The sequence below is a fragment of the Perna viridis genome, chromosome 5 (genome assembly GCF_037379345.1).
Source record: "Perna viridis isolate PV_CMFRI_1.1 ecotype Kerala chromosome 5, ASM3737934v1, whole genome shotgun sequence".
Taxonomy (NCBI): Eukaryota; Metazoa; Mollusca; class Bivalvia; order Mytilida; family Mytilidae; genus Perna; species Perna viridis.
Window position 1 is genome coordinate 20,141,354 of NC_142449.1, and position 26,843 is coordinate 20,168,196.

Here is a 26,843-nt window from a genome sequence, read left to right on the forward strand (position 1 = left end):
AATTAACAATTTCAATGTAGTTTATATATTGGCCATTGCCACCACAAATTTACTAAATATTTTTTTTTTATTTATAAAAGCAAACATTAGACACAGGTAAATGAATCTGAATCTAATAAGCGCTATATTTGCTAACTTTCAAATATGAAACTCCTCTCAAAAATAACACTTTCAGTCATTAGCTTGGAAGAGAAGGTCACTATAATCCTCTTCTTTGGCCATAGGGGTCTTTCATCAATTCTAAAATTTAGATCACAATTGACACACGGATCGTATTATTAAGTGACTTTTGGTGACAGATAGAATCATACAGTTACAATAACACCATCATAAAACCTTATTACCCTAGCTACATATATACTTACAGTTTAATCTTATCACTGCTGTATCTGTCTGTGGAGTGTAAGCGACACCATCATACCCCGCCTGGCATGTTACAGTGACACCATCATAGGATCTGTTGATTTTAGATATTGTTTTCTCTATTTTGTGTTTGTTAGTCGCTGTATATGCATCATTGCCTATCATCAATGTCATATTTGGTGCTGGGTCTCCACCATTTGCTGTACATTTGATGGTAAGAGCATGGTCTTCAGTTCCAGGAATAGTGTTGTCTTTTTTATTTGATATGTTGACACTTGTTGGGGCTTCTGAAATGAAATATTTCAGTAAAACTATTAAAGTAAACAAAAAGCTTTATTTACAATTATTTTTTTGTAATAGCCCTCAGCTTTTAATTAAATACATGTACATGTAATTTGCAATATTTCACAGGCAATTAATGGATATACCTTTAATTGTTTATAAAATTTCTCTACACTCCAAAAAGTGTTAAATCCCCCCTTTTAAATGATCAAGTCCAATAACTCTAAATCATAAAATCTGAACGATTTTTGCAATGAAAATTTTACGTATCAGAACATTTCCATAAAACAGAAAGTTGATAAAAGAGAGAAACAAAAATTGAAAAAAAACTATACAGATCTTCAGATTAATATAACTAACAATTATGTAAAGTTTTATGCAATAATCATAACTTTTTTTAGATACGGCCCAACATGTGAAAGAAACATCGCCTATTTTAGTGTTTGACCATCATAAGAAACAACATTTTTAAGTTTGGGTAATTTTTTCTCAAGTTCCAGTGTGGCATGTGAAAAAAGCATGTTGTTTTTTTTACAAAAAAAATCAGTAACTTAAAATAAAATATTGAATCATCACCAAAAATTATACAGATCTTTAAATTAATATTACTTACAGTGTGAAAAGTTTTAAGCAACAAAATCTTTTCTGAGACACGGTGCGACATGTGAAAAAAAAAACACCCACACACATCCCAATTTTAGTTACAAAGTCCTAAAATTAGAAAAAGTTTTAAAGTGATTTTTGCCAAAAAGTATACAGACCGTTTGACCATCATAAGAAATAACTATACTAAGTTTCAAGACATTTGCACATGTTGTTCTCAAGATTACAATGGACTGACAGAAGTACGAATAGACATATATATCTTTTTAGATCAAATGTATGTATATCATAATACGCACCGTCAAAATTTTGATTGATATAAAAAGCTAAGTCGCAGAAAACATGAAAATGATATATATGAACAGCAACCAAAACTATCTACAAAGGATGCCCAATCATTAAAAAGCAAATTATGGATCAAAACCCATTAGGGTTGGTTGAGGTTTGTGTGACATTTTTTTTCTATATCATTCTATAGAATGTACAATTAAACTTGTGGATGTCACAAAGCATAACATGGACTTGATTACAAAACATACCTCACGCGTCCAAATGTTGGGTATATTCAAGTAAATTTGTTCGTAAGAGAAATATATGTAGAAGGACCCCGATAAAAAAAGGAATAAGAGTGTTTTTTTTCAGGTTTTAGACCTTTATCTTCTAACTACATTTTGTTACTCAGAATGGTAGTTTCAAATTCCAGACTGATTTCTTTGAGTATTAGTTAATCTAATGTAAATATCATCGCAGCGGAAAAAAAAACTTATCATGGTGAATTTATATACCAAAAATCATGTCAATATCTGCAAGCGTTTAAAAAAAGTCCTGAAAACTGAAGATGGACTGATGGACAGGTCAAAAAACATTATATTCTTCGCAACTTTGTTGCGTGGGTTATAATAAATATGCAAAATGGGAAAAGTCCAGGGTCGGATGGCTTTACAGTGGATTTTTATAATTTTTTTTCTGTAAAAACATTGGTCCATTCTTATTTCGGTCCATATATTAAATATGGATATGGATAGGACATTTTTTTCTGAATTGCAGTATCAGAGTTTTAAAACTTGTATACCTAAGGAGGGTAAAGATAGGAGATATATAAACAAGAGGCTCCCGGGAGCCAGAATTGCTCACCTTGTTGAATTATGCCTTTCAAATGCAATAACGTTAAGAAGAGGTTGTCAAACAATTTTGACCCAAGCAAACTTTGGTAGGACTTATCATAAGGATCATTTCAAAAACTGAAAGTTTCTTTTAATCTATCATAGTTTTTTAAAATATTGACTGAAAACGAAAACTGTAAAAAAAAACTCCTTACAAGGAGTCATCTGACAACTTTAATCCCTGAAGACTTTTGTATTCCTAATAAGGATCATTTCAGATATTGAAAGAATTTGGCTAAACTAACAATTGGAAGATATATGCGTAAATCTACTGTCTGACCCCTATGTTTTATTTTTAGTAACAGCAGCCATGTTTTTTGACGGATCAAAAATCCCCATAATTCTATGAAGGATACCACAAGGAATATCCATACCAAGTTTGTTTCCAATCGATCAAATAATGCCAGAGAAGAAGATTTTTGAAAAAATAAAATAACATGAAAAATAGCAAAAAAAAAGTCAAAAAAGGACCATAACTCCAACATGACTGAACAGATTAAAACGAATATTTGACCACAGATAGATCTCATCATGCTGAGCAAAAGCCAGAATTTAGCTTAACGTAACGGTTTAGGAGATATATGCAAAAAAAATGACTGACCGCTATGTTCCATTTTTAGTAACAGCGGCCATATTTTTCGACGAATCAAAAATCACCATCAGTTCCATGCAGGATACCCAAAAGGATATTCATATAAAGTTTGGTTCAAAATGGTCAACTAGTATCAGAGGAGAAGAGTTTTGTATAATTGTTAACGACGACAGACGACGACAATGGACGACGACGGACGCCAAGTGAGGGCAATAGGCTTTGGCCAGGTGGCTAAAAACTGAAGGCCTATTAGTTTACTAAATATTGATATTAAGATGGCTTCTGCAGTAATTGCAGCTAGACTTTAAAAGGTATTATTACCTATCATTAGTGATTCTCAAAAAAGGTTTTATGGAAAAGAGATTTATTGGGGAAAATACTACGCTACTTTATGACTTCGTGCATGATTTAGAGGAGTAAAATGAGGAGGGGTTGTTGTTGTTGGTTCACTCTGAAAAAGCTTTCGATTCAGTTGAATAGGATTTTCTCAAGGCTAAAAACCACTAATTCCACTTCCCATAGGCTTCTATGCTAATTTCACAATATTCAATGGCTTCTCTGGACTTTACCTTAACTTTAACCTGCAGATGACTATATATCAGCATGATTCTACATATGTCAGCTCACAATCCTCAGAATGGCACGTGGGGTTAGCAGACTTGCAGTGCAGTACTGGTCACCGGAAGTGAAGGGTCTATAAATAGCATGGGAAATCCCAGTGTTTTCACAAGATAGGGGTATATTTAAAATTCATTATGGAGATTAGGCTTCACATCACAAGAAGCAAAATGCACCTATAAAATGTACAGAAATGTTTTTCCTTTCAGAAACTGTTTAAATTTTTTTAATAAGATGAGAACTTTTTTCACAGCACTATGAGGAACAGGGGTAATTTCTGCGTAGGACTATTTTTGCGTACGTTCCAAATGCTCATTGGTTGAATTGGTGGTCTGTAACCTCAAGAAGGCAGTTTTAATTTAAGCAATTCACTTTGTAAATGGTTTGAGCAAAAAGTTGTGTTATAAATAATGGCGTCTATCCTAAATTTTCTGTTTGAACAGAGGTTGCCGACAAAGGGACACTTTATCTCCTTACTTGTTCATAATTGGGGTCGAGCTTTTACCTATGGAACTGAAAGCTAGTCCTAATATTAAAGGGTTAATATACCCAATAATGCCCGCACAGTTAGTAAATATGCAGATGACACATTTCTAATGTTAGATGGTAAAGAATCTTCCTTTAAAGAAGCTTTAAATGTTTTGATGAATTTCATAAGGTTGCAGGATTAAAGATGAATATTTCAAAAAGAGAGTGCTGTTGGTTGGAAGTAAGTACTTTTCTGATCAGATTCTATGTCCAGATACAGCTCTTGATTGGTCTTCTTCTAAATTTAGATATTTAGGAATTGATTTTTCTTTAGATCTTTCCTCAATGGGAAATTTGAACTTTACGAGAAAGATGCTTGAAATATCAAAACTATTGGAGAGCTGGCAGCATAGAAAAATAACGCTTCAAGGGAAGATAGCTGTTGTTAAAATTTTGTTTTTCCCAACCTTATACATTTGTTTACTTCACTTCCGAATGCAAATCAACAACTTCTAAATTACTTAGATAAACTTTTTATGCCTTCATTTGGGATGGTAAAACTGAGAAATTCAAGCATAACACACTGATTGCAGGCTTTATTAAAGGAAGACTAAGAATGGTCCATCTACAATCATTTTTTACATACCTAAAATGGGATGGGTGAGAAGATTTTGGGCAAAATATGGGCTGAGGGGCTGGCAAGAAATACTTAAGATTACTTTGAACAATTAGGTGAGTTTAGAGCATTCTTGTTATGTGAAGATGAAGCGTTAGAAATGGCTAAGATGTTAAGAATCTGTTCTTGAAAGATGTACTTTCATTATGCTCTTGGTGATTCTAGACCTGTCTTGAAATTTAATCTGAAAGACTGTTTGTCGTTAGATATATTAAATGTTGTACCATTAGAAGAGTTTACTTAAAATGCTGGTATTCAGTATGTTGATGACGTCTTTGATTTTGATAGAAAAATCTTGTTTACATTCGAACAATTCAGAGAATGAGCTCCAGACTGAAATATCAGACAAGTCAAATTATTTTATTATGAACAAAAAATGTTGTGTTAACACTTACTTGTTTAATTTTCAATATCGTATTTTACATAGAGTTATTCCAACTATTTACTTTTTGTACAAGATTCATTTGAAAGATAATTATTTATGTACTGTCATAGTATTTGTTTGTAAAAACGAGATCGCATCTGTTGGCCATTTATTTTTTTAATGTTCAGTTACTAAATATTTCCTTAAAACATTCTTTGATTGCCAAAAGAATGTTGATTTGCAAGTGTTTTTCCTTGGAGTTCAGCAAAGAAGTAGTTTATTGAATTTACTTTTGGTAATTGCCAAAAATTTTATTTTTAAATGTAAATTGGAGGACAAGTACCCACATAACAGGATTTAAAAAGGAAGCTTTCAAATAATTAGTTTAGAGATCTTTGTTGAGAACAAGCACAATAGATAAAATGATATATTACAATCATTGTCCCCTATAAAAGATATTTTTCCTAATTTGCTGTGACCATTTATTGTATATATTATCTTACATTCGCCGTTGTTTAAGAAGGGTATAATATAATATATTAATTGAGCTGTGTCGCAAGACAAACCATGTCAGTCTCGTTTAAAGAGGTCAAAATCATAAACCATAACATTGACCTTAGGCCCGTATAAAAGCCCTGTTCCACGTGTTATCTTCATTTTTTAAATTGAGACGCAAGGCAAGCTATTGCTGGTGAACGCCGTTCACATTTGATAATTGTTTTTCTTTGTTTTAAATTTTGCATTTATTGTATTGTGTATTGAAATTTAGCATGTTCACTTAAAGAACATTCACTTTTTTCTAGACGTAGTCTAGGACTTTAATATTATGTTATTGCATTAATTTGAAAGAGTAATCAGGGGAACCAAGGTTATAGTGGTAATCAAACGAATGTAACCCAGGGACAAAGACCAGACATGAAAAACTGAAATACAGAACAAAGAACATAAAGTAACTAAAATCATACATACAAAGTAACACAAGTAAATAAGCAACTCGGAATTGAAGTCTAGAAGTTTCTATAAATCTAATTGTAGTTTTAAGAGTAATCAAGTGAACCAAGGTTTTAGCGGTAACCAAAAGAATGTAATCCAGGGACAAAGACCAGACATGGAAAACAGACATACACAAGAAAGAACATAATGTAACTAAAGTAAATGAGCAACTCAGACTCCACTAAACACTGGGAGCATGGACCAGGTGCACCGGTAGGGTAACGTCCTCTGCGTTTCTAGAAACACCCGCCGAGGGATGGAAATGCATCCATCTATTGCTACACGTAGTATAGCTTTTGCAATGACTTTGTTGTGAGGTCTATAAATATAATACATAATTTGTTCTAGTTTTCGAACTGTTAAAGGCCGATAGAATAACCTTTCCAAATTGTTCGTTAGGAATGATTAATAAGATGTTGTTGGCATAAAAAAAACGTATATATATTTTACTTTGTTATAGTTGTTGAAACTACAATAATCAAGAATTTGCAATTGCCATTTTGAATTCCTCTATTTTGAAGCAATTATATGTTCGCAACCCAGTATATAGGGCAGGTTTCCTTCTCTGCAATCTATTTCTCCATTTTTTTGGAGGGTTTCTTGTCCCATTTCTGTTTCTTTTCATTTTTTTTCCTTTTTTTTTTCTTTTTTTTTTCTCTTATTTTTAGACAGGATATTTTACAGATGTATATCCCATCATTTTAAATTATGTCAGTAATATGTTTGTGACATTGTTCCATTGGACGAGTCCAAACACAATATGATAATTAACAAATTCACTTTCTGATGTTTTAGTGCCCGGAAGATCTAGATTATTTGCAATTATACCGATTTTCATTATATTAACCTAGATTTTGGTTGCTCAGTAGTTATTTGCATGAATTATATTATACATATTTACATATGCAATTGTAGGATCAATAGAGAAAAACTTCAAACTTCAATTTACTGTTAAATTGTATTAAACAATCATATGAATGAAACTGCTGTAGGTGTTTAACTAAAGTCTCAAGTTTTGAAAATATTCAATTTGAAGATTTCTTTTTAGAAATTAGCCATCATTTCTATATTTACAAGCATCATTAATGGGCCTTTTGGCACTAAATTTTGCTTTTGCATGTCCCTTGACCTATTTAACTGTGTAATTTTTAGTATGTGATAAGTTATGGTTTAGCTCTTTAGAGTTAATAATACATGTGCATTTATCAAAACATCTTTTCATAGAGACGCTTTACTAAACCCCAAATACAGTTAATCATATTTAATCAATCAATGAATTTTTACAAACCAATTTGAGGTTTATCTGTTGTACAATATATTTTGAAATGTTGTTATAGGGTAAGTCAATGTTTTTTTATACTATCAGTCTGAAACTGTTCCAGGCTATGCTATGTACTTGTGAACACTTGAATGTACCTCAGTGTGTGCTTAAAGCCAATAACCTTGTATGCTTGAGTTCAGTGAGATTAGTTCAGGCTAGTATATTTCAACTTAATTGGGAAAGAAAATTGTTGGAATTTATAATTCTAACTAGTACGAGCAATGGTTGCTTGGCTCAGACTTAAGATTCTAGAAATATTCTAAGAACTTTGGTTTATCCTAGAATGTTGATATTGTTTTCTCCATTCATTTAGATTTGATTTATGCATTTGTCTTATTCATGCTTATATTTTACAAAACGGATATTTTTTTTCCATATCCATAAATATACAGAATTCGTGTTGTCAACATGCAAACTAAAATGAGAAACACACATACTTATCTATTAAGTTCTTCATTAGTATTTTTGTTAGTAAGTTTTGGATGATTCTGTATATTATCTTTCGATTAATATTTCACTTTTTGTGTTTTTGAATAAGTTTAAAGATCTCACTTGGATGAGTCTTTTAAAAATTCTGGTAATCTCCAATACAATTTATAAGGAAAATTGCTTCAATAATTTTATTTTTTACATATAAACATCTGGTTTAAAGTTAAATCCTCATTGAGGAAGTTTTCTGTCATCTGACGAGACTGTCTAAATGACATGTTTGCCAAAGAGTTTATATGTAAACTTTCTACTTTCTTACTATGTAATGGATAGTTCATAGTTTTCTGGTCAGCTTAATAAGCAAGACTGGTCTTTACTACAATGATTTCTAATATTTTAGGTTTTTAATTGTGTTTCTAGACTTCACATCAGTCCTTGCACTAGCAGGTAGAAGAAATTGCTCCTACGCCTTGGAATTATTTTTATTGTACTGCTTACTATAGTCGGCGTCACATAAATAACATACTGTTAAAATTTGAATAAAAATATTTTCTAAGACTTTATTGACACCTACCGTCGTTTAAATTGTCTTAAATGACTTGCTCATTCGTTTAGCCAAACGGCTTCTCCCTAAACATTGAATCGTTAAATTCCGGTCAGATTTTAATTCTAGGTGGCAATATTTACATTGTAAAAAGTCGGCCATGTTTACAGTGATCGGGTTGCTAGGAGATGTTGTTTACGTTTAAATGGTTTGTCCAAAAACCGAAGAACCCAGAATGCAATTCGGCGTTATTTCGGATATCTCGGATTTATTTTACGCGAACAACGTATAATACCGAGAAGTTGATCAAGCAGACGATTGTCACCGGAGTTCGACGGGAACTTACGCACTTCGTTTGTAAACAAATCGTCCCGTAAAAACCAACATGGCGGATATTAGTATGGGATTTTCCCGTAAGGATTTGTTACGCATGATTTAAGCTAATAAGCGACTTGTTTTTGAGAAGCTGTTTGGCTAAACGAATGAGCAAGTCATTTAAGACAATTTAAACGACGGTTGGTGTCAATAAAGTCGTAGAAAATATTTTTATTCAAATTTTAACAGTATGTTATTTATGTGACGCCGAGTATAGTACATCGTTATATGCATTACAGTTGTTTACAGACCTTTATTTTGATTCTTGTTAGTATTCCCTCCTACACATTTGCAACAAGTCATACTTAAGATATTTTCTGGCATTTATTGGTACTTTTGATTTAGCATTAATAAGAATCTTACAACCAGAATATTGTAATGGGATCTTATGTCTCATATTCATGGCATTTTGAGATGTTAACTATGCAGTATGCTCACTTCATTTTATTTGCTTGATGTCTGTGAATTTAAGGCTATTTTAGTTTCAATCTGCTGCACCTTACTCTTGCTGCTTTTTTGTGCAGCATTATTTTTGCTAGTTTCTATTTAGTAAATAGTCATCACTTCATTGCTTATGATGTATAAAGTAAACTAAGGTTTCTTTTCTAGCCTTCAACTATCAAAGTGGTATGCTTGTGTTCCCGTTTCTGCAAAGATGAAAACACATTTGATTGCAAGGAAAATGGAACCATGACTTTAATTCTAACTGTCTCCACATGAATGTTTGCTTCTTGGTTTGATGCTTCAGTTACATTTTGTTTTATTATATAAACTTCCTTAACCCATTATGTAGTGGAGAATAAGGTTTGAAGACAGTTGAAATATTTTTGTGTTCAGAAGTCACCCTAATAAAATGATTGTGGATGGAGACTGTTATATAGTGATTTGAGGTATAGTAACTGCTCACTGTAACATTTATAAAATCTTTGTGGTTTGATTGATATAACGTAGATTATTAACAGGACCTGACATTTTATGTATTTAATGGCAAATGTTTATAAATATGTGTAATTGTTACTAAAACCCATTAGTGCTGATATACTTTTTCATCAATTTCTATTTCCTTGGCCACACATTTTTGTGAAATGTCTTTCATATAAACTGACTAATAAAATCAAATGTTTGTTATTTCTTAGTAATATGTGTTGATAAGGTGAGGTGATTGCTTTAGGTCATGATACAAAGAATATCTTAGTTGATGTTGGTCTAAAAACTGTGTTCAATTTTAAGTTTGTATAGACTTGTATTTTTCAGACTTATAAGTTTAGACTTGTAATTTTCATCTTCGGCAGTAATAAGGTGCTTCTTTAAGTCTGTTGTGTAATATAACAGGTTGATTAATTTAAACACTTTTATGTTGGTTCACCTGTTTAAATTACTGAGAAAATAATTGAAGAATTTCTATTTTGATTTTATCAGTATTGTACTGAACTTGTATTTGGTGTAAAGCAGTTAAGTTATCTATATGGTATTATATGGTCTTTGCACTCATTACATAAATTTTCATACAATAAATAAGGTTATATGTTCGACATCCTTAATAATATTAATTCCAATTTTTACATTTGAGTATATATGGATCTTTCGATTATAAGGTTCTTAATTGGTCAGTAAAAGGTTTGTTTACTGGCGGCAAACTCATTTTATGTAATACTTAATTTTTCAACTCTTTGAACATGCTATATTATACCCTTCTTTAACGAAGGCGAATGTAAGATAATGTTCCCTCACCCAAGCAAAAGATGTAAAGATAGGCAATATCATAATGAGCATGAGGCTCCAGAAGTGTATAATATACCCTCCTCATGTGTTTGTCATATGTGTTGTGACTGTCTGGTGTCTTGCATTTCGATTGCTACTAATATCAATACACTGTATTTAAATATCTGTTAAGTTCTTTCTTTTTGTCACATTAATTCCCACCCTGTCTTTGCACTGTTGGAATAAACTCTCTTTAAAGGTGAAGATAACATGTGGAACAGGGCTATATACGGGCCTAAGGTCAATGTCATGGTTTATGATTTTGACCTCTTTAAACGAGACTGATATGGTTTGTCTTGCGACACAGCTCAATTAATATGCTATATTATACCATTATTGATCCTCATGCTCATTATGATAATACCCCTCATCCTTCACGATATGCTCGGATGAGGGCACATTATCATACAGGTAGTAAGTCAACTTGCATTAGAATATTTGATATATTTGTATTTTTGTATAATAAAACAATTTATTGAGATACTTTTTAATTGGTGAGAAAGTACTGAATGTTGCAGAGGGGGCAGTAGGGTAAGGGAGGGTGAAAAGAGAGAGAAAAAATAATTCTTCAAAAAATTGAAATGAATTACAAAATCTTGTCATATGAGGTAAATCTTTTGAATTATAATATATTTTTGAATAATTTTTCCCATAGCATATATTGATTTTTTATACCAGCAATTAAAGACTTGGCCCTTCTATAATCAAATATATCATACCTATCACTATAAGCTGATGTGTTTGTTCTTTAGTATTGTCTCCATACACTTCACATTTATACTGTCCTTCATCAGTCTTCTTTACATCAGATATCATCAAGTTGTATTCCCCATTAGAATGGTCACCAGTTATAGTCAGTCTCTGTCTCAGTTCTGTGGGTACAGTGTGATATATCATAGTACTCTCTGATAAAGGCAACACTGGATTTGAGATTACACGAGTCCACATTATTATTCCATTACCTTGTACTCTGTAGGTACAGTATAGCTGCACTTGAGAACTGATCACTGTTGTTGTGGACTGTGCAGCATTGAAAATGATGCAGTCTGAAATAAAACATTGTAAAATTCGACATGCAGCAACTGAATGAAACAATTGATTGGTTTAATTTTGATTAGATTGGTATGGATAAAGTATTCTGGACTGTGCAGCAGTACACATATAGGCATTCTGAAACAATGAATTGTGTTTTAGACAGAACAGTTCAACGTTTTCCGAAAAAAATTTACATTCGTAAAACGCCCGTTTTTCAACCTTAACATGCGGGAACCGTATAAATACGGTCTTTGGCTGTTTTTCGATTTTTAGGTTTTGACAAGTTTATTTTTACCTTTGGAGACAACAATTTGATTTCATATCCAAGCATATTGAATGTTCTTTAAAATAAGGGTATCAAAAATAGGGACTTGGCAATTGAATAAGAAATCATGAGTCAAGAAGCCTACAAAACGTGATTTTTTTAGGGATTGGGCTCAATTTTCGACCTCTAACAACAGCAGAATTGATCCATAGTAATTCACTTTACCTCATTCCTATGGAATAATTATGTCGCTCACCACAGCCCCGATGTCAACCCCATATACCTACCACTTCCAGTTTTAGGCAAATATGAAGCAAAAAATTGCAAAAAATCTTTATTTTTTCTCATGGGTAACCGCTCTTGGGACCCAGGCTGACCTTCCATTTATGTTATGATCAATGTTTTGCTTAAACGACCATCAGAGGGAAAAAGCTTTTGAAAAATTGCACTTTTGACACTGTATTAATGTAAGCACCATATCCGGTGAAAAATAACAAAAAAATTGCCAAAAATGACCATTTCAGGCAACGGACCCATTTTCCCGCACATTCCCACCCACCCTCTTACCACCTCCCCACCTAATTTATTTATGTGACCACCTATCTTTGATTTATATAAGCAATCAGCATCGGCACCATAATATACTTAATTTGCATATAATTTGCATAAGTTTGCAGAATATCGAAATCTAAACATTATTTTCCAACAATCAGCATTGTAAGATAAACCTGCAAAAAGGAACTGGAGACCCCCTTCATAGCAAGCGAAAGTTTCTATTTAAGTACCGAGCACTTAAAGAAAAAGATAGGAACGACAAGCTTGCCACGCAGACGATCGGTTACAAATACAAAGCTTCAATTATTAGCCGAACATCAAATCCAATTTGCACTGAACAATGGGAATATATCTCCGATTGGGGGCGCTTTAAATATCGTACCTCAGAAAATCATTTAAAATATTAATAATTTGATAATTTAAACAGTTATTTGAAGTAATATTTATGACAACAATGGTTAATGTTTGTTTATATCTATTTTTGGAGTGAATTCTTAGGACCAATGAGCATGAACGCCTGAAAATAGCTGTCCAAACTTATAATAAGCATTCATTCTTATCATCAGTATACACTAGGTATACATATATATATATCACTAATGCAAACTGGGGTGCCCCATCCAAGTCAGAATTGTCCATAATTTTAGTGTCTTTATTCTTTCTGTTTACATACATCAAGGAGTTTGAAATATACTATAAAAGTCCTTGCATATACATTATTTTTAATGAACAAATAATGAATTATTGAAATGTAAGGGTAGATAACTATAACAAAATACAACCATTATACAGTATATAATTATCTTCTCACCGTAATCTATAAAAATTCTCTTTCACCTATTATTTTCTAATATAGAAATGAAATTCTATGAAAATACCGATTTCACTCATTAGAGCTTTGGAAAACAGTTTTCTGTATAATCATCATTCATATTAAGGAAAACATTAAAAAAACATATTTCAGCCTTTCAAAAAATATATATACGATATATTCTTGTTTTTATAATGTTTCACTAATTAATAATTGATTTCTGCAACATTGAAGTGGTACAATGTACATGCGTTTAACATGTAGTGAGCAATTATTGTTTCACTTGATTTTGTATTGAATGCATCTTAAATATATTGTTACTTTTATTCTTAATTTCAAAAGATTTAGGAATAAAATATGAATCACATAGTCAAATATTTCTTCACCCATATACCTGTATTTTGTTCTTTCTGTCCATTTATTTAAGTCTGGTATCGTGTCAGTTTAAATGTTTATGATACATTATAACAATCCTCTATTTGTCAAAAATATAACATACAGTATTTTGTCAAATATCAGTGAGTTTGTGGTATTAAATTGGTTATCAATTCTCAAAGGTAAAAAAAAAAGTGAAATTTATTTTTTAAACATCAAAATTAAGTTATATTCAAACGATACCCTCTGATAATGAAATTAAATGCACAAGTGAAAATACGGCTCGTTATACCTTCTGGTTATGCAAATTATAATTCCTGTTCTAAAAAGTAAGGTGATATGCTGGTACATTTGTTTGCTTTAAATCCTACAAATTATGACAAAAAACAATTTTATTTTGAATAGGATAGGTCGTATTGTTTTAATAAAGAAATACATGAAGTGTAATATTTTACATCTTAAAATAAAATTTACAAAAAAAAAACAAACAAAAAAAAAACAAAGTACCTTCACTAACTATATTAAAGGAAGCAATTTTTTTTTAAATCACTTGTGAAAGAAAAATTAACACCTGTAATAATTTATACTACTTTTTAAAGTTTATATATTTCTAAGATGATGGTTCGCCAATTCTTAATGTCAAAATTTAGTTTTTTGTTTTTATTTTAATAGACAGAAAACATATTTATTTGCCCAGTTTTGAAAATGTGTCAAATCTATCATAATGAACCCTAACATCATTTCAGCAACAAATCAGTAGAACTAAAGATATTCATATTCTTACCTTTTCAATAAATATTATTTCAAATACATGCACTGTACATGTATTTTGCAATATTTTTTTTATTATGACAATGATTAAAATCTTAGACATATGGAATGGTATGATGATATCTTTGAAGCAAGGGAGGGTGTTCTATTTTTCCTTTAAGTACATGTAGCCATAGACAGGCATTAAATACATTTTGTACTTATTACTGACAGTTCTTTTCCTGATAACTTGTCCCCTGACAAAATTAATAAGGAATATAATTACTTTTGTCTGTGTTCCTTAATTCTGGAATGAATTTGACAACCATACCAGTATTTCACGAAGGTTTAAAGCTACCATGAAACTAGCAACGATTTTGTCTTATCATAGTTTGTATGGTTCTTTGCATTGGTTTAATTGGTAAGTAGAACTCATTACAGTCCCATATGTACCAAATTGATTTAATGGCAGTGAATTTCCGAAAAAAAAATGTATTCTTACATGTTTTTGTTTAGAGATGTATTTAAAATTATACTAGTATTTATTACTTTTTATGTGTGTAATATAAAGAGGTTAGGCATATTTTAAAGATAAAATGAACAAAGATTCGCAGCACGTCAGTGTATTTTACCGATGTAATCGATGAAGCTGTAAAAAGTCGATTTTTCAGTGCATGTTTTGGCAGTGAAAAATATCGCCTTTCTAGGATCATTTGTCACGTGACTTTTGCAAATTGGCGTCGCTATTTTATTAACTTTGTGTTCCGGCTGTATATATCATACGGTCCGGTCAAAAACATTACTCTGTAGGTGATTCAATGATGTCCGAGGTAAAGACCAAACATTACCAAAATTACCAAAAGACATCAAGCAGAATCAACTCTAGGGACGAGTAAAACTACAAGTCTAGAAACATCGTCTCATAGACAATCATCAAGGACTAACCAATAGCAAAACAATTCAAGACATTCTGCCAAATAGTGGAAAACTTCCAAATAGTGGTAATAAACTGGGGATATGTAGACTTTAAAAACAATTTTGAACCTTATTTACAATCGGGTAATATTTCGCAGAGACAAATAATTATTAAATATAAAATTAGTACATAAAATTAGAAAAAGGTATAACAAATATAACTATTTCAGTTCCACAGAGAATAAGTAAATTATATAACATTAATGTTGAAGATAATTTACACTTTTTGTTAAACTGTCAAATAAGAATGCATATTAATGAACAATTAGATGATAAAGTTTATTTAAGAATTGGCAGTAATAAAAAAATAACAGAAATGTTCCATGTGCATATTGTTTATAAAATATATACATATGGAAAATTTATATTATTTATTGAAATAGACAAAATTTTTATTATAGCCAATTCTTAAAATTTAATTTTAAAGCATATTTTTATCTTTCAGCATGAGAAAAGTAGCTCTAAATTAAACTGAATAGGGGCGTGTCAATATTTTTTTATCCATTGAGATATAACAAAACTATTTTTACCAATCAGGTTACAGTATTTATCTCAAATTAATTAAATAAAAAAGAAATATAAATAGTGCGTCCCATTAATAAGCCCAAAAATCTTGGATTACTCACCAGGAATGCATCTATTTCAAATTCTTTTTCAAACTTAATTCGAGTGAACTTTTAAAATTTGACGATACATTTTCACGTCTTCTATTATGAAAATTAAAGATTTCTACAGTTTTTACAGTTATTTTTGCTTTTTATCTCAATAGAACGCAAACAAACTGAAGCATAAAACACAAAATTTGAATATATTTGTTTTAAGTTTTGTTTCAATAAATCAGGATTGCGAACACATTTTGAGTTATCGCAATAACACAAGGTAATTAAATAAGTCATTGTTTGCAAATTTGACAGTTCTAACGTCGTTGGGCTTACATGCTTACATGTACTTCATCTTGCCTGTATCAATTATGACCCGATGGAACAATGTAGTGAATAGTTATCACATTTAGACGTTTGTATAATATTGATTTGTTGTCACATGTGTCGTTAATTTGATCCTCTATCCTGCATAATAGCATCTAGATGAGCTTTCCTGTACCACCATACATTGTGTTCTAAGTTTGGACCATAGATTAATCCTACGAAGAGGAAAGACCCGGCAAACGAAAGATATAATTAGAATAGAAATAGAATATCTCTCGGTTTAAGGCTCTTCACCTAGTGCAGGCGATGTTGCCATAGATGTCATAGATGTACGACTTCGAGTCCTGTTTTTTAAATTAGCACGAGGAGGATTATTGATCCTATTGGACTAGTTTGAAAATATCAAAGATAAAGAAAAAAATGAAAATGACAAAGATCAAGATGAAAAGTATTTTATATGCTTAGGACAATTTCCTTGTAAATTCATTTTTTTTTCCATAACTTTATTTCCGTTTTCATGATTTTGTAAACTAAGCCGTAAAAAAAAAGATGTGTGTGCATTTCATTATCTAAAGGTTTTAAACGAATTATATTTTATGGTACGTGACTGTGACAGGCGTAAATGGATGAATATTTTTGCTTAATTCTTTGGGCAAAAGTATTGCTCACATATTTATCTTCAATTACAACCAAAATATAAATTGACATGAATGAACTCAAAATTTCGTCCCACGAAAAATTATTTGATTATGAATGTCACCTACCACAAAAATAAATGTATAACAGAGGAATCTTTGTTCTCTCTGGAACAAAGTACAAAATGTTTGTAGACAGAAAAGGGAAATGAAATAGGTGAAGAAGCAACATTTAAATATTGCAACTGGTGTAGCAGAAAAGCTGCTAATGATTGTTACACAGTGTTGACCTTACAGCATGTCAGAAAAATTGGTCCGTAACCCAAGACTGCCAGCCTATGTAACGGACATTTCTAACCTTAAAAGATCATGCCGAAAGTCCAAAGACACTTGCTCCAAAAATGTCACCAAAACAAAAAATAAAAAAAATGTTCTGATAAAATGAAATGTCAATGTTCTAACATCTTTTTTTATAAAGTTTGTCATAATAAAACTTTGTAGTTTCAGGTAATAGTAATAAATTAGAGCCATTAAATAAGCTATATTCCAAATATAGTTCATTGAAATTAATGTGGGTAACAATATTCAACATTTTTATAGATCAAGGCATATTTTATTTTCGAAAGGTTCTGTATTATCCAGAATCCCTTTGACTATTCAATCTAGTCTGATTCTATCTACTACTGAAATTAATCAGGATAAGTCTAAGGGGATGTTGGAACCCTATCATGTTACTTGCTAGTGTATTATTATATAGACACGAAAAATATGTCACAGCGGTACGAGTTCAAGTCCTGCGGAGGGAACTACCAAACATTTGCATAGCAAATTTGACAGTTCTAACATTGTTGGGAATTTTTCAGACCTTCTATAAGTTTGTATTATCTTCCCTGTATTAATTTGGTACGATGGAGCAGTGTAGCATATAGAGTCTTCACATTCTGAGACATTTATATATACACCTAGATGAACTGCCCCGTACTACCATACATCGTGTACTAAGTTACAGCCCTAGATTAATCCTACGAGGAAGAATGACCCGACCAGCGAAAGCTATATTTTATATAGCCTAGCTCGCTAAGTGGTCTAAGGCGCTGGACTTTGTTGTGCAGGCGGTGTTGCTTAGAACCGTTCTACAAGTGTCAGAGAACATCATAGAGCCGGCTCTTCTGACAGTTCTCCAAACAAAAGCAAAACCGGCTCTACGAGAGAGCATGCTCCTCTGAAATTTCTAGTAAAGCTGGCTCTAAGATAAAAGTTCTAGAAATAGAGCCAGCTCTACGAAAGTATCAGAGTCGGCTCCGCTAGAACTGCCAGATGAGCTGGCTATATAACGTATTGAAAACTATTCTTAATCTGTCAAAGAACTGTCCTTTTGAGGTATTATGAGATGTTAGAACTTGAATTTAATATAATAGCTTGATGACTAATCAAAGTGGCAGTATTTATTTATGTAATTTAAGAAATGAAGTTAATGGGTTTTATCTTTTCATCTGCATGGTCATAATATACATGTGAAGTAATTATAAAAATGAATTATTAGCAGGAGTTCTGTCTGTTCACCAATGTATAATCTGTTTTACACAGTGAGACGATACTGTCATTTTTAATCGTTGTTTGACAAATTGGGATACTTGTTTCTATCCTATTTTGATGTTTTTTTTTTTTTTTGTTTTTTTTTTTTTTTTCTGTTCAATGCAATGAATGAGTCACTATCATATAATTTATGAATTATGATTTGCTTTTAAAAATTTAAAATAAACTAGAATTTTAATCTTTAAGTGGCATTGTGTCTTACTGGAATCTGCAAATTCATTTATGAAAGACAAGCCCATTCATTACATTAAATCAATACATGTAATTAACTAAGTGTCTATCCCACGAAAATAATTTTAAATTATGCCAATGAATATGCGTTTTTTTAAGAAAAATGCATGTACTTATTACACTTTTTTTTTTTTTTTTTTTTTTTTTTTCAATTTCAGAAAACGGCAAGAAGACTAATTTAAAAAAAAAAAAACTTCAAATGTGATGTATGTGGAAACTTGATCCGAATCAAGTGCTGCACATGAATATTTTATTCGCATGATTCGTCAACTTTACTTAAACATGCATTATGATTAACAAGTGTCAACTTGCTTGAAAGACAAAAACTGGTGTGCCTCAATACAAATAGAATATTACATTGTTATTATCTTATTCTGTGGTTATTTTCTGTACACCAATCAACTAATAAAATGGAGAAAAAAAACAAACAAACAAAAAAAAACAAACAAACAAACAAACAAACAAAATTAGCAATATGAACCGACATTTTTATTGTCATTTTATGATCTTGAGACAACTTTAATACAAATCTGACGTTGTGGGGATGCTTGTGTATAGCACATGCTTTTGAGTCCACAAACATTGTGTTGAGAGAACGTAATAATGATATAAATTATGCAGTCTACAACCGAGCATCGCACTTATACATTTTTATTACATTTGTTTAGATATGATAGGTAAACGGTTGTCTGATTAAAAACAAAACAAAAATAATTGAACATACCGGATCAAGGTACTGTAAATAGTTTTAACTTTGTTTTTGAACTGCATATTTCAATTTTGAACAATTTAAAGGATTTGATACATATCTAAGTGTTTACAGGGCTGTGTAATTACAAAAAAATAACTGGTAGGAGAAGACAGGAGAACAAACATATATATATATATATATATATATATATATATATATATATATATATATATATATATATATGTGTGTGTGTGTGTGTGTGTGTGTGTGTGTGTGTGTGTGTGTATATTGTCACCATTGCTATCCAAATCACTTCTAACAACTCTCTTAATTTGTTGGAAGTATATTTTAGACTTTTGGCAAACTATGTGAGGCAGGATGCTTTCTAAACAACACTAGAAATAACTTTACATTACATAATCCAAATGCCTAGCAACAGCAGAACGGTTTCTTCTTACTGAAATTTGTATTGATAAAACAAGTTCATTCAGAAATAAAATGTCAACATCTAACATTTATACGCCAAAATTTAAGCTATTAATGTTCATTATTTAGGAGCTGAAATCTACGACTCACGAAAATGGTAAGGTTTGCGTGTACCTTAGTGTTTGTTGTAATTAAGTAGCATGGTGTATAGTGTATGAATTATCGAGTATAATTCAACACTTTTGCAATATATTTCGCTGTTAATGTTGGAATTGTTTCTTATAAAAAATACTTTCACATATATTTTCACATGCAGAAACTGAAAATAATTCATTTTAAAAAATGGAAAATATCGTTTGTTGTTCGATATTTAAAGTTTTAACATATTTTTATAGTCAAAGAAAAATATGTTGCCGATATAATTTTTTTTTGTTTTTATTTAAAGTAAAAAAAATGTTTATGAAAAAACCGACTAAGTTTCACCAAGATTAAGTATTTAATCTATATTCTGAACACTACTTGGCAAAATATGTATCACATGCTACATCAACCTTAGATTCCTACATCACCTATATGCAGACAGCCCGCAGAGTTATATGAGTCGACGTTTGATACCATGCCTGAAACAGATTTTGGCATGTCATGTTTATTATGATTTAACTATATTTTAAATATGTTTCGAGTAGGGGTGCGATATAGGTATACGATATAGATTTTGTGGTGTGATGCAGGTCTAAACAATCATTTATCATGCATATACAAAAAAAAAAAAACTTATATTCTAATTTAAATAAATGATATCACGGAATATCAAAAAGTAAAATTTTACCATTTGATATTGATTTCTGATTACATAAAGGAAGCAAATTCTTAAGGTATATCAAATGAATATCAAACTTTTTTCTTTGCTGTTCGATATTCCTTTGACATTCGTTTCTCTGGTGTTATAATGAATATAGAACAAATTTGAATATTAAATTGAATATCAAACTGATATAAAACAGATTTGAATATTTGACTGGAATTTTTTTTAAGTTCAATATTTGTTTGACGTTGGTATTCTGGGTTATATATTGAATATAGAAGGGATTTAACTATCAAATTGAATAAAAAAAGCATTTTATTGGGGTGCAATATTCGTTTTGTATTTGTTTCCGGGTTATCTATAATATTTTTTTTTAAATAATTCATGGATGGGGTAGATTTTTACTCATTTTAGCATGGGTACGGCATTTATATTCGATTCTTTAACACCGAGCGAGTGCGAGGTATTAAATGAGAATATAAATGCCAAACCCATGTTACAATGAGTATAAATCTACCCTTGAAAGAAATTATTTTTTTTCTAAAATGACAAATACAGTAATGTTGTGACAAAATTTCCCTAGGCGTAGCCAAAATAATTCCGTTTAACCTCCCCCGTATAGAAGTTAAATTTGTATGTTTATGTCATCTCGAAGCGACAGCGAAAGAAAGGAGACAGTGCGCAAGTGCTAAATGTGGGGTTGTGCCGACATATACTGTTTAACGATATGAAGACATCATATCAGAAAGAACGGAATATAATATCAAATTCGATATAAAACTGGATTTTATTCTGTTTGATATTCATTTGACATTTTTTCGGGGTTATATCTTGAATATAGAATGAATTTGAACATCAATAAGGAATTTGTTTGTGCTTGATAGATATTTGTCATTCGTTTCCAGGTTATATATTAAGCATAAAACCTATTTAAATATTAGATTTATTATAAAACTGGAAAATGGTTCAATTCGATATTTGTTTCACATTCGAATCTGGGTTGCATATTTAATTTTGACAGGATTTGAATATCAAACTGGACTTTTCTGTCTATTCGACATGCGTTTAACGGTTGTTTAATGACTATAGAATGCATATTATATGCATTATAAGTGATTCTTAAGACCTGTATCACACCACTAAGCTGTATTATACTATTCGAGAGTTTAAGCTTAATTCCTTTAAAAAATGGATGTTTCCTTGCTTACCAGGGCCAGTACTGATCTAACGTACGAAGAAAATATACTTAGTGTCTTCATATTTATTAAAAAGTCAAAAATATTTCTGACCTAATATTATGGAAGTAAAATCAGTGTAGGACAAGAAAAGCACATCCATCCGTCCACTTTATGTTTCTCTTCAGTTTTGTTTATATATTACTGAAACTTAATATTCATAATGATTTAATGCATGCCCGCAATGTTCTTATTTATGTATTGTATATTACTATTGGGGAAAAACTTCATAAGTTGGTAAAACTTGTGTCCTATCCCTTTTGGAAAGTTAACAAATAAAATTGTTGTAAACTAATAGAATGCATTTGAATATCAAACTTAATATAAAACTAGTATTTAATTGTTTTACGTTTGTTGCCGGAATATATATTATCAAGGGAACAAAGATGGTAGCGGAAATATAAAAAAAATGCAATCCAGAGACATGGAAAACAGATAAAAACAACAAAAAGCACAAAATAACCAAAATAATAAATACAAGGTAACAAAAGTAAATTAGCAACTCGAACTCCGCTAAAACTGGGAACATGGACCAGAAGTACCGGTAGGGTAAGCGTCCTCTGCTTTTCTAGAAATACCCGGTGAATTGCTCATAAAAAGTCAAGTCCGTGGTAGACGAAAAGAAAGGAAAAGTATGACAAGTTGAACAAATAAGTGTTCATGGTGCAGATGGATACACCATAACGATCCAAAAAGGAATTTATTCTGTTCGATATTCGTTCCCGAGTACTTTACTGCACTGATTGTATATCAAACAGGATTTTTTATTTGGGTGTTGGGGAGGGGTGATATTTTTTTTTAAATTTGTTTTCGGCTAATGTATTTAATAAAGAACGGATTTGATTATCAAGTTGAATATCAAACTGGTATTCCATAAGTTAAGTATCTGTGATTTGTATTCGGAATATATATAAAATATCAAAGAATTTTTATATCAAACTAGATGTTTTTTCATTCGATATTACCTGACAAACCTGTTGATTATATTTCAGGTTTTGTATATATTGTTCATGTATTTGTATTTGTATTACTCAAGATTCTCCTTCAGTATTATTTCTCCGTTGTAAACGGTAAAATATGATTTTCAACATTTGAGCTTTAGCATAAGTGGAAAATAGTTAAAGAAATATAATTAAGGTTGTAATAATTTTTTTCTAAGCCCATTTTATTATGATATTGTACACATACATGCATGTGCATGTAAGTTAAAATACATTGCACATGCACTGTTCTTTAAAACAAATGTTTTATAGCCATGGTCATGTAAGATGATGTTTTAGTTAGAATATTCAATAGACAGTGAGTTTGAATTACACACTAAGATTTACTGTATGATTATAGATATACAAGTAACAACATACACTCAATCAACAAATGCAGATATTGATATACAACAATGTAAAAAAAAACAATATTTTGGATAGTTTTTGTAAAGTATTAAAATAAATGTCTACTCTTTTTCTTAGATTTGCAGATAAATAGATATGGATGAATTGTTCTCTGTTAAAAAGAAGATGGTTTAATTTAAAGTATCAAGACATTATTACTACAAAGGTTTTTTTTTTTTTGTTTGTTTTTTTTTTTTAACTTAACAACGGTAGTCATAATATTAGTACAACTTTTATAACAAATAAGTATAACATTATATCTGCTTTCCCAAAATATGAGGACAAATATTGCAAATTATGGATTTTCATAAAATCGGTGACATTTTCTGTGTTGTTTTGACGGCAGAGAGCTGGACTATTTTGTCAAATTGACACGAACATTCGCAATCGCAGGGAGAAAAGCTCAAATTTGACATTTTTTTCCTCTCGATCTGACCGTTTAAATGAAGATGTCGAGAGCTTCTAATGACGGATTTTCGGAGCTGCAATGTACACTTTTTGTATAGTAAGTATAGATTACAGTGGCGGATCCAGGGGAGGGTGCACAGGGTTGACATCCCTCCTTTTTATTGGAAAATTTCACGTGTGATTAATTTGATCCCAGGAATTTAACTTCCGTACATAAAATGCAAGCACTGTGTAAATACATGTTAATTACTACATGCAGGTGTACATAAATAAAAAAATGGTAAACACACATGTACATACATGTAGCACACAATGAAGTATTTATAACAGAAATAAACGGAATTGTTAAATTATAATCATTTCAAAACAGAGATATAAACAATGTCTCTGTTTCAACGGTAAGAAGGAAAGGAGGTCATGTGGCATATTCATCACATTCAGTAGGTAATCTTGAACTATCAAAAAGAAGAGGTATCCAGTGAAATAAAGTAATGTCCTTAGGACGCGAGTGGATACATGAGTTATGACATTACACATACACTTGTACATGTTCCTAAAATACAAACTTCCACACCGACCATAGACTTTTATCCCATACCCTTTATCATGCCCACAGACCTATATCACATACCCTATATCACACCCCTAGACCTGTATCACATACTGTATATGACAACCATAGACACACATGTATCTCATACTGTATATCACACCCCTAGACTTATATCGCACACCCTAAACCTACCAGTATATTGCAAAACGTATATCACACCCCTAAACCCATTTCAAGTACCCTATATATCACACCAACAGACATATATTGCATGCCTTATATCACACGCCTAGAACTATATCACATACTGTATATCACACCCATAGACCTATATGGCATACCCTATATCACATCCCTAGACATATATTGCATATCATATATCACACCTTGCAAAAACACAATTGAAGTACATTTTGTATAGATAAAATATAAGAAAAATGGACCTGACATGAAAATCTGTTTGTAGTATCAACTCTGGACGTATATCACCCCGCGGGCCAGTGACACTTGAGTTGATATAGGAGTCTCCTGTTGATACTGCATGTGATACAGATTTTGGCATGTACTATTCAGCATGGAATTTAAAGAAATAGTAACACAATGTACATGTGTATTAAATCCATATAAGTCACAACTGATTATCAGCATGGTTCTTTTCCAATACATTATCAAGATATACCGGATATATTTATTTAGAATGCAGATCAACAAGTAAGAAACAGGATTTTCATGACACAAGAAAGACACAGTTATGCTGTAAATTCTATGTCCATGAAAGTGCATTGAAAATTTGTTGGAATTATCTAGACTACCAAAAGTAGACTTTTTCGAAGAGCTGATTTTTATGGACATTCTTACATGTACAATGTACTAGGTAAGTGTTAAAGGCATCCATTATTTATTCATATACTTTGTATATACACAGTTATTTAAAATTTTCAAAACTTGTGATAGGAATACTGTTTTTATTTTGCTAGTGTTGAACAGTGTAGTCATATTTCCTAGCAAAATTTGCATTTTACATTTGTATGTCTGTGAACAAGAAATTTACACTGAACACTACAAAAACACATGTGCATATTCTCTAACTATAGTTACTGGCATATGCAGTACAGTATCAATTAAAGATTTCGTACATGAAATTATGATATTTGTAATATAGTAATAAATGTATCTAATTTGTTTTCTACTCTACAATGTGACATTAATTGCTCATAGATAAATCAACATTCAGTGATTGATCCAGAGATTTTGAAATGGGGGTCCGAACATCATTATAAATCAGCAGGTAGCTAAAATCATACATGGAGGAAGTCCTAAAGCAATATCCTTAGCAAGTTTTCCATTTTCTTTATTTAGAAAGTTTTTGTCTGGTAAATAAAATGACTTAGATTTATTGTTTTAAACTCATCACTTCAAACCACTTTTTTATGATATATCTGGTGATGAGGGGATGTTGCTTTAACAATGACAGGTGAAAAGTAACCTGTTCTAATCTTACTTACATGTATGTTACTTGTAATAAATAGTTAGTGAAACAAAGATGTGCTCATGAAATACATGTATATTTTTTGTAAAGTTTGTAATGTTATTTCAGATAAATTTGAAATATTTGAGAGAAAGAAATGTTTTTTTTTTAAATTAATACAGTTGATAGAGATATTAAAAGAATAAAATCTAAGAATACTGGAAACATAGTAGATATATACTAAATCAACGTTTATAAATGTAGGACAAAAACTATGAACAGGAATCTTGTTTGCAAATTTTCAGTCGACCAGTATTGATCACTGGGGGAATATTGATCAGGTGTTTTAAAACCCAGTAGGAATCTGGGACTGGGACCATCCAACCTTTATTTTTGCCTGATTTGCACGAAAGTATATGTACATATAACAATAATTCCCAACAAGAGGAGGTTTCTCCGTATCATAGAGTTACAATATATGTATATTTTAATGAATTAACATTGTAACATTTTGCATATATCAGACACTGTTCTCAAGTGCTGGTACATGTATGCCAACATCTCTTAATAAAAAAAAACTATAAAAACATGAAGCCTGATTTCTTAGCACTTATATATTTGCGAAACATAAGAGTTACTTGTATTATAATCTTATAAATATTTGTAAAACAATCATGCTGAAAAAAGTAAAAGCAATGCACATACATCATTGAAGGCTGAGAGGTATAAAACACTCAGCAATAGTGATTCATAATTTAAAAAAAGGTGATACTCATGGGGTATGGGTTTAATAGTAACTTTTTTGTTTTGGAGAAAGATTTTATACTCAAAATACATCATATTCCCTGTATTCACCACGTCTCTGGTATGTTGGCACTGCATGTTTTCCACATTTTGAACGAACAGCATTAGAAGAAATACCTTTCATATAATAAACGTCTCTAATACAGAATTTCTTTCTCCTCGGTAGATTTTGAAAACCAGCTCTGATACGTAACAGCATATCTCTTAAAATAATACTGGTTCAATACTTCTTGCGTACAGATTACAAAAAATAGGTACCGCCTGACAGAAGGGAATGAGTTAGCATTAGTGAAGCAGGCAGAAGCAAATAGTTTCTTGTTCCAAAACGGGATTTTTTATGTCTGTAAACGAGACTCTTA

At 31.1% G+C, this 26,843-nt stretch overlaps 1 protein-coding gene across 3 annotated transcripts in view; it reads right to left on the bottom strand.

Moving 5' to 3' along the window:
* The window catches only part of LOC148616442 (neural cell adhesion molecule 1-like), a 70,280-nt gene that overhangs the window by 39,733 nt on the left and 3,704 nt on the right, over nucleotides 1-26,843 (bottom strand). The window contains exons 2-3 of one of the 3 annotated variants that reach the window (XM_088583464.1): nucleotides 11,272-11,598; nucleotides 366-650 (exon numbers count right to left, since the gene is read on the bottom strand). In XM_088583464.1, the coding sequence (XP_088439590.1) occupies nucleotides 366-650; nucleotides 11,272-11,598 (612 nt within the window). Of the gene's footprint in view, nucleotides 1-365; nucleotides 651-11,271; nucleotides 11,599-26,843 lie in introns of those variants that run through there. The other 2 variants (XM_088583467.1, XM_088583466.1) reach the window with 2 other exon arrangements.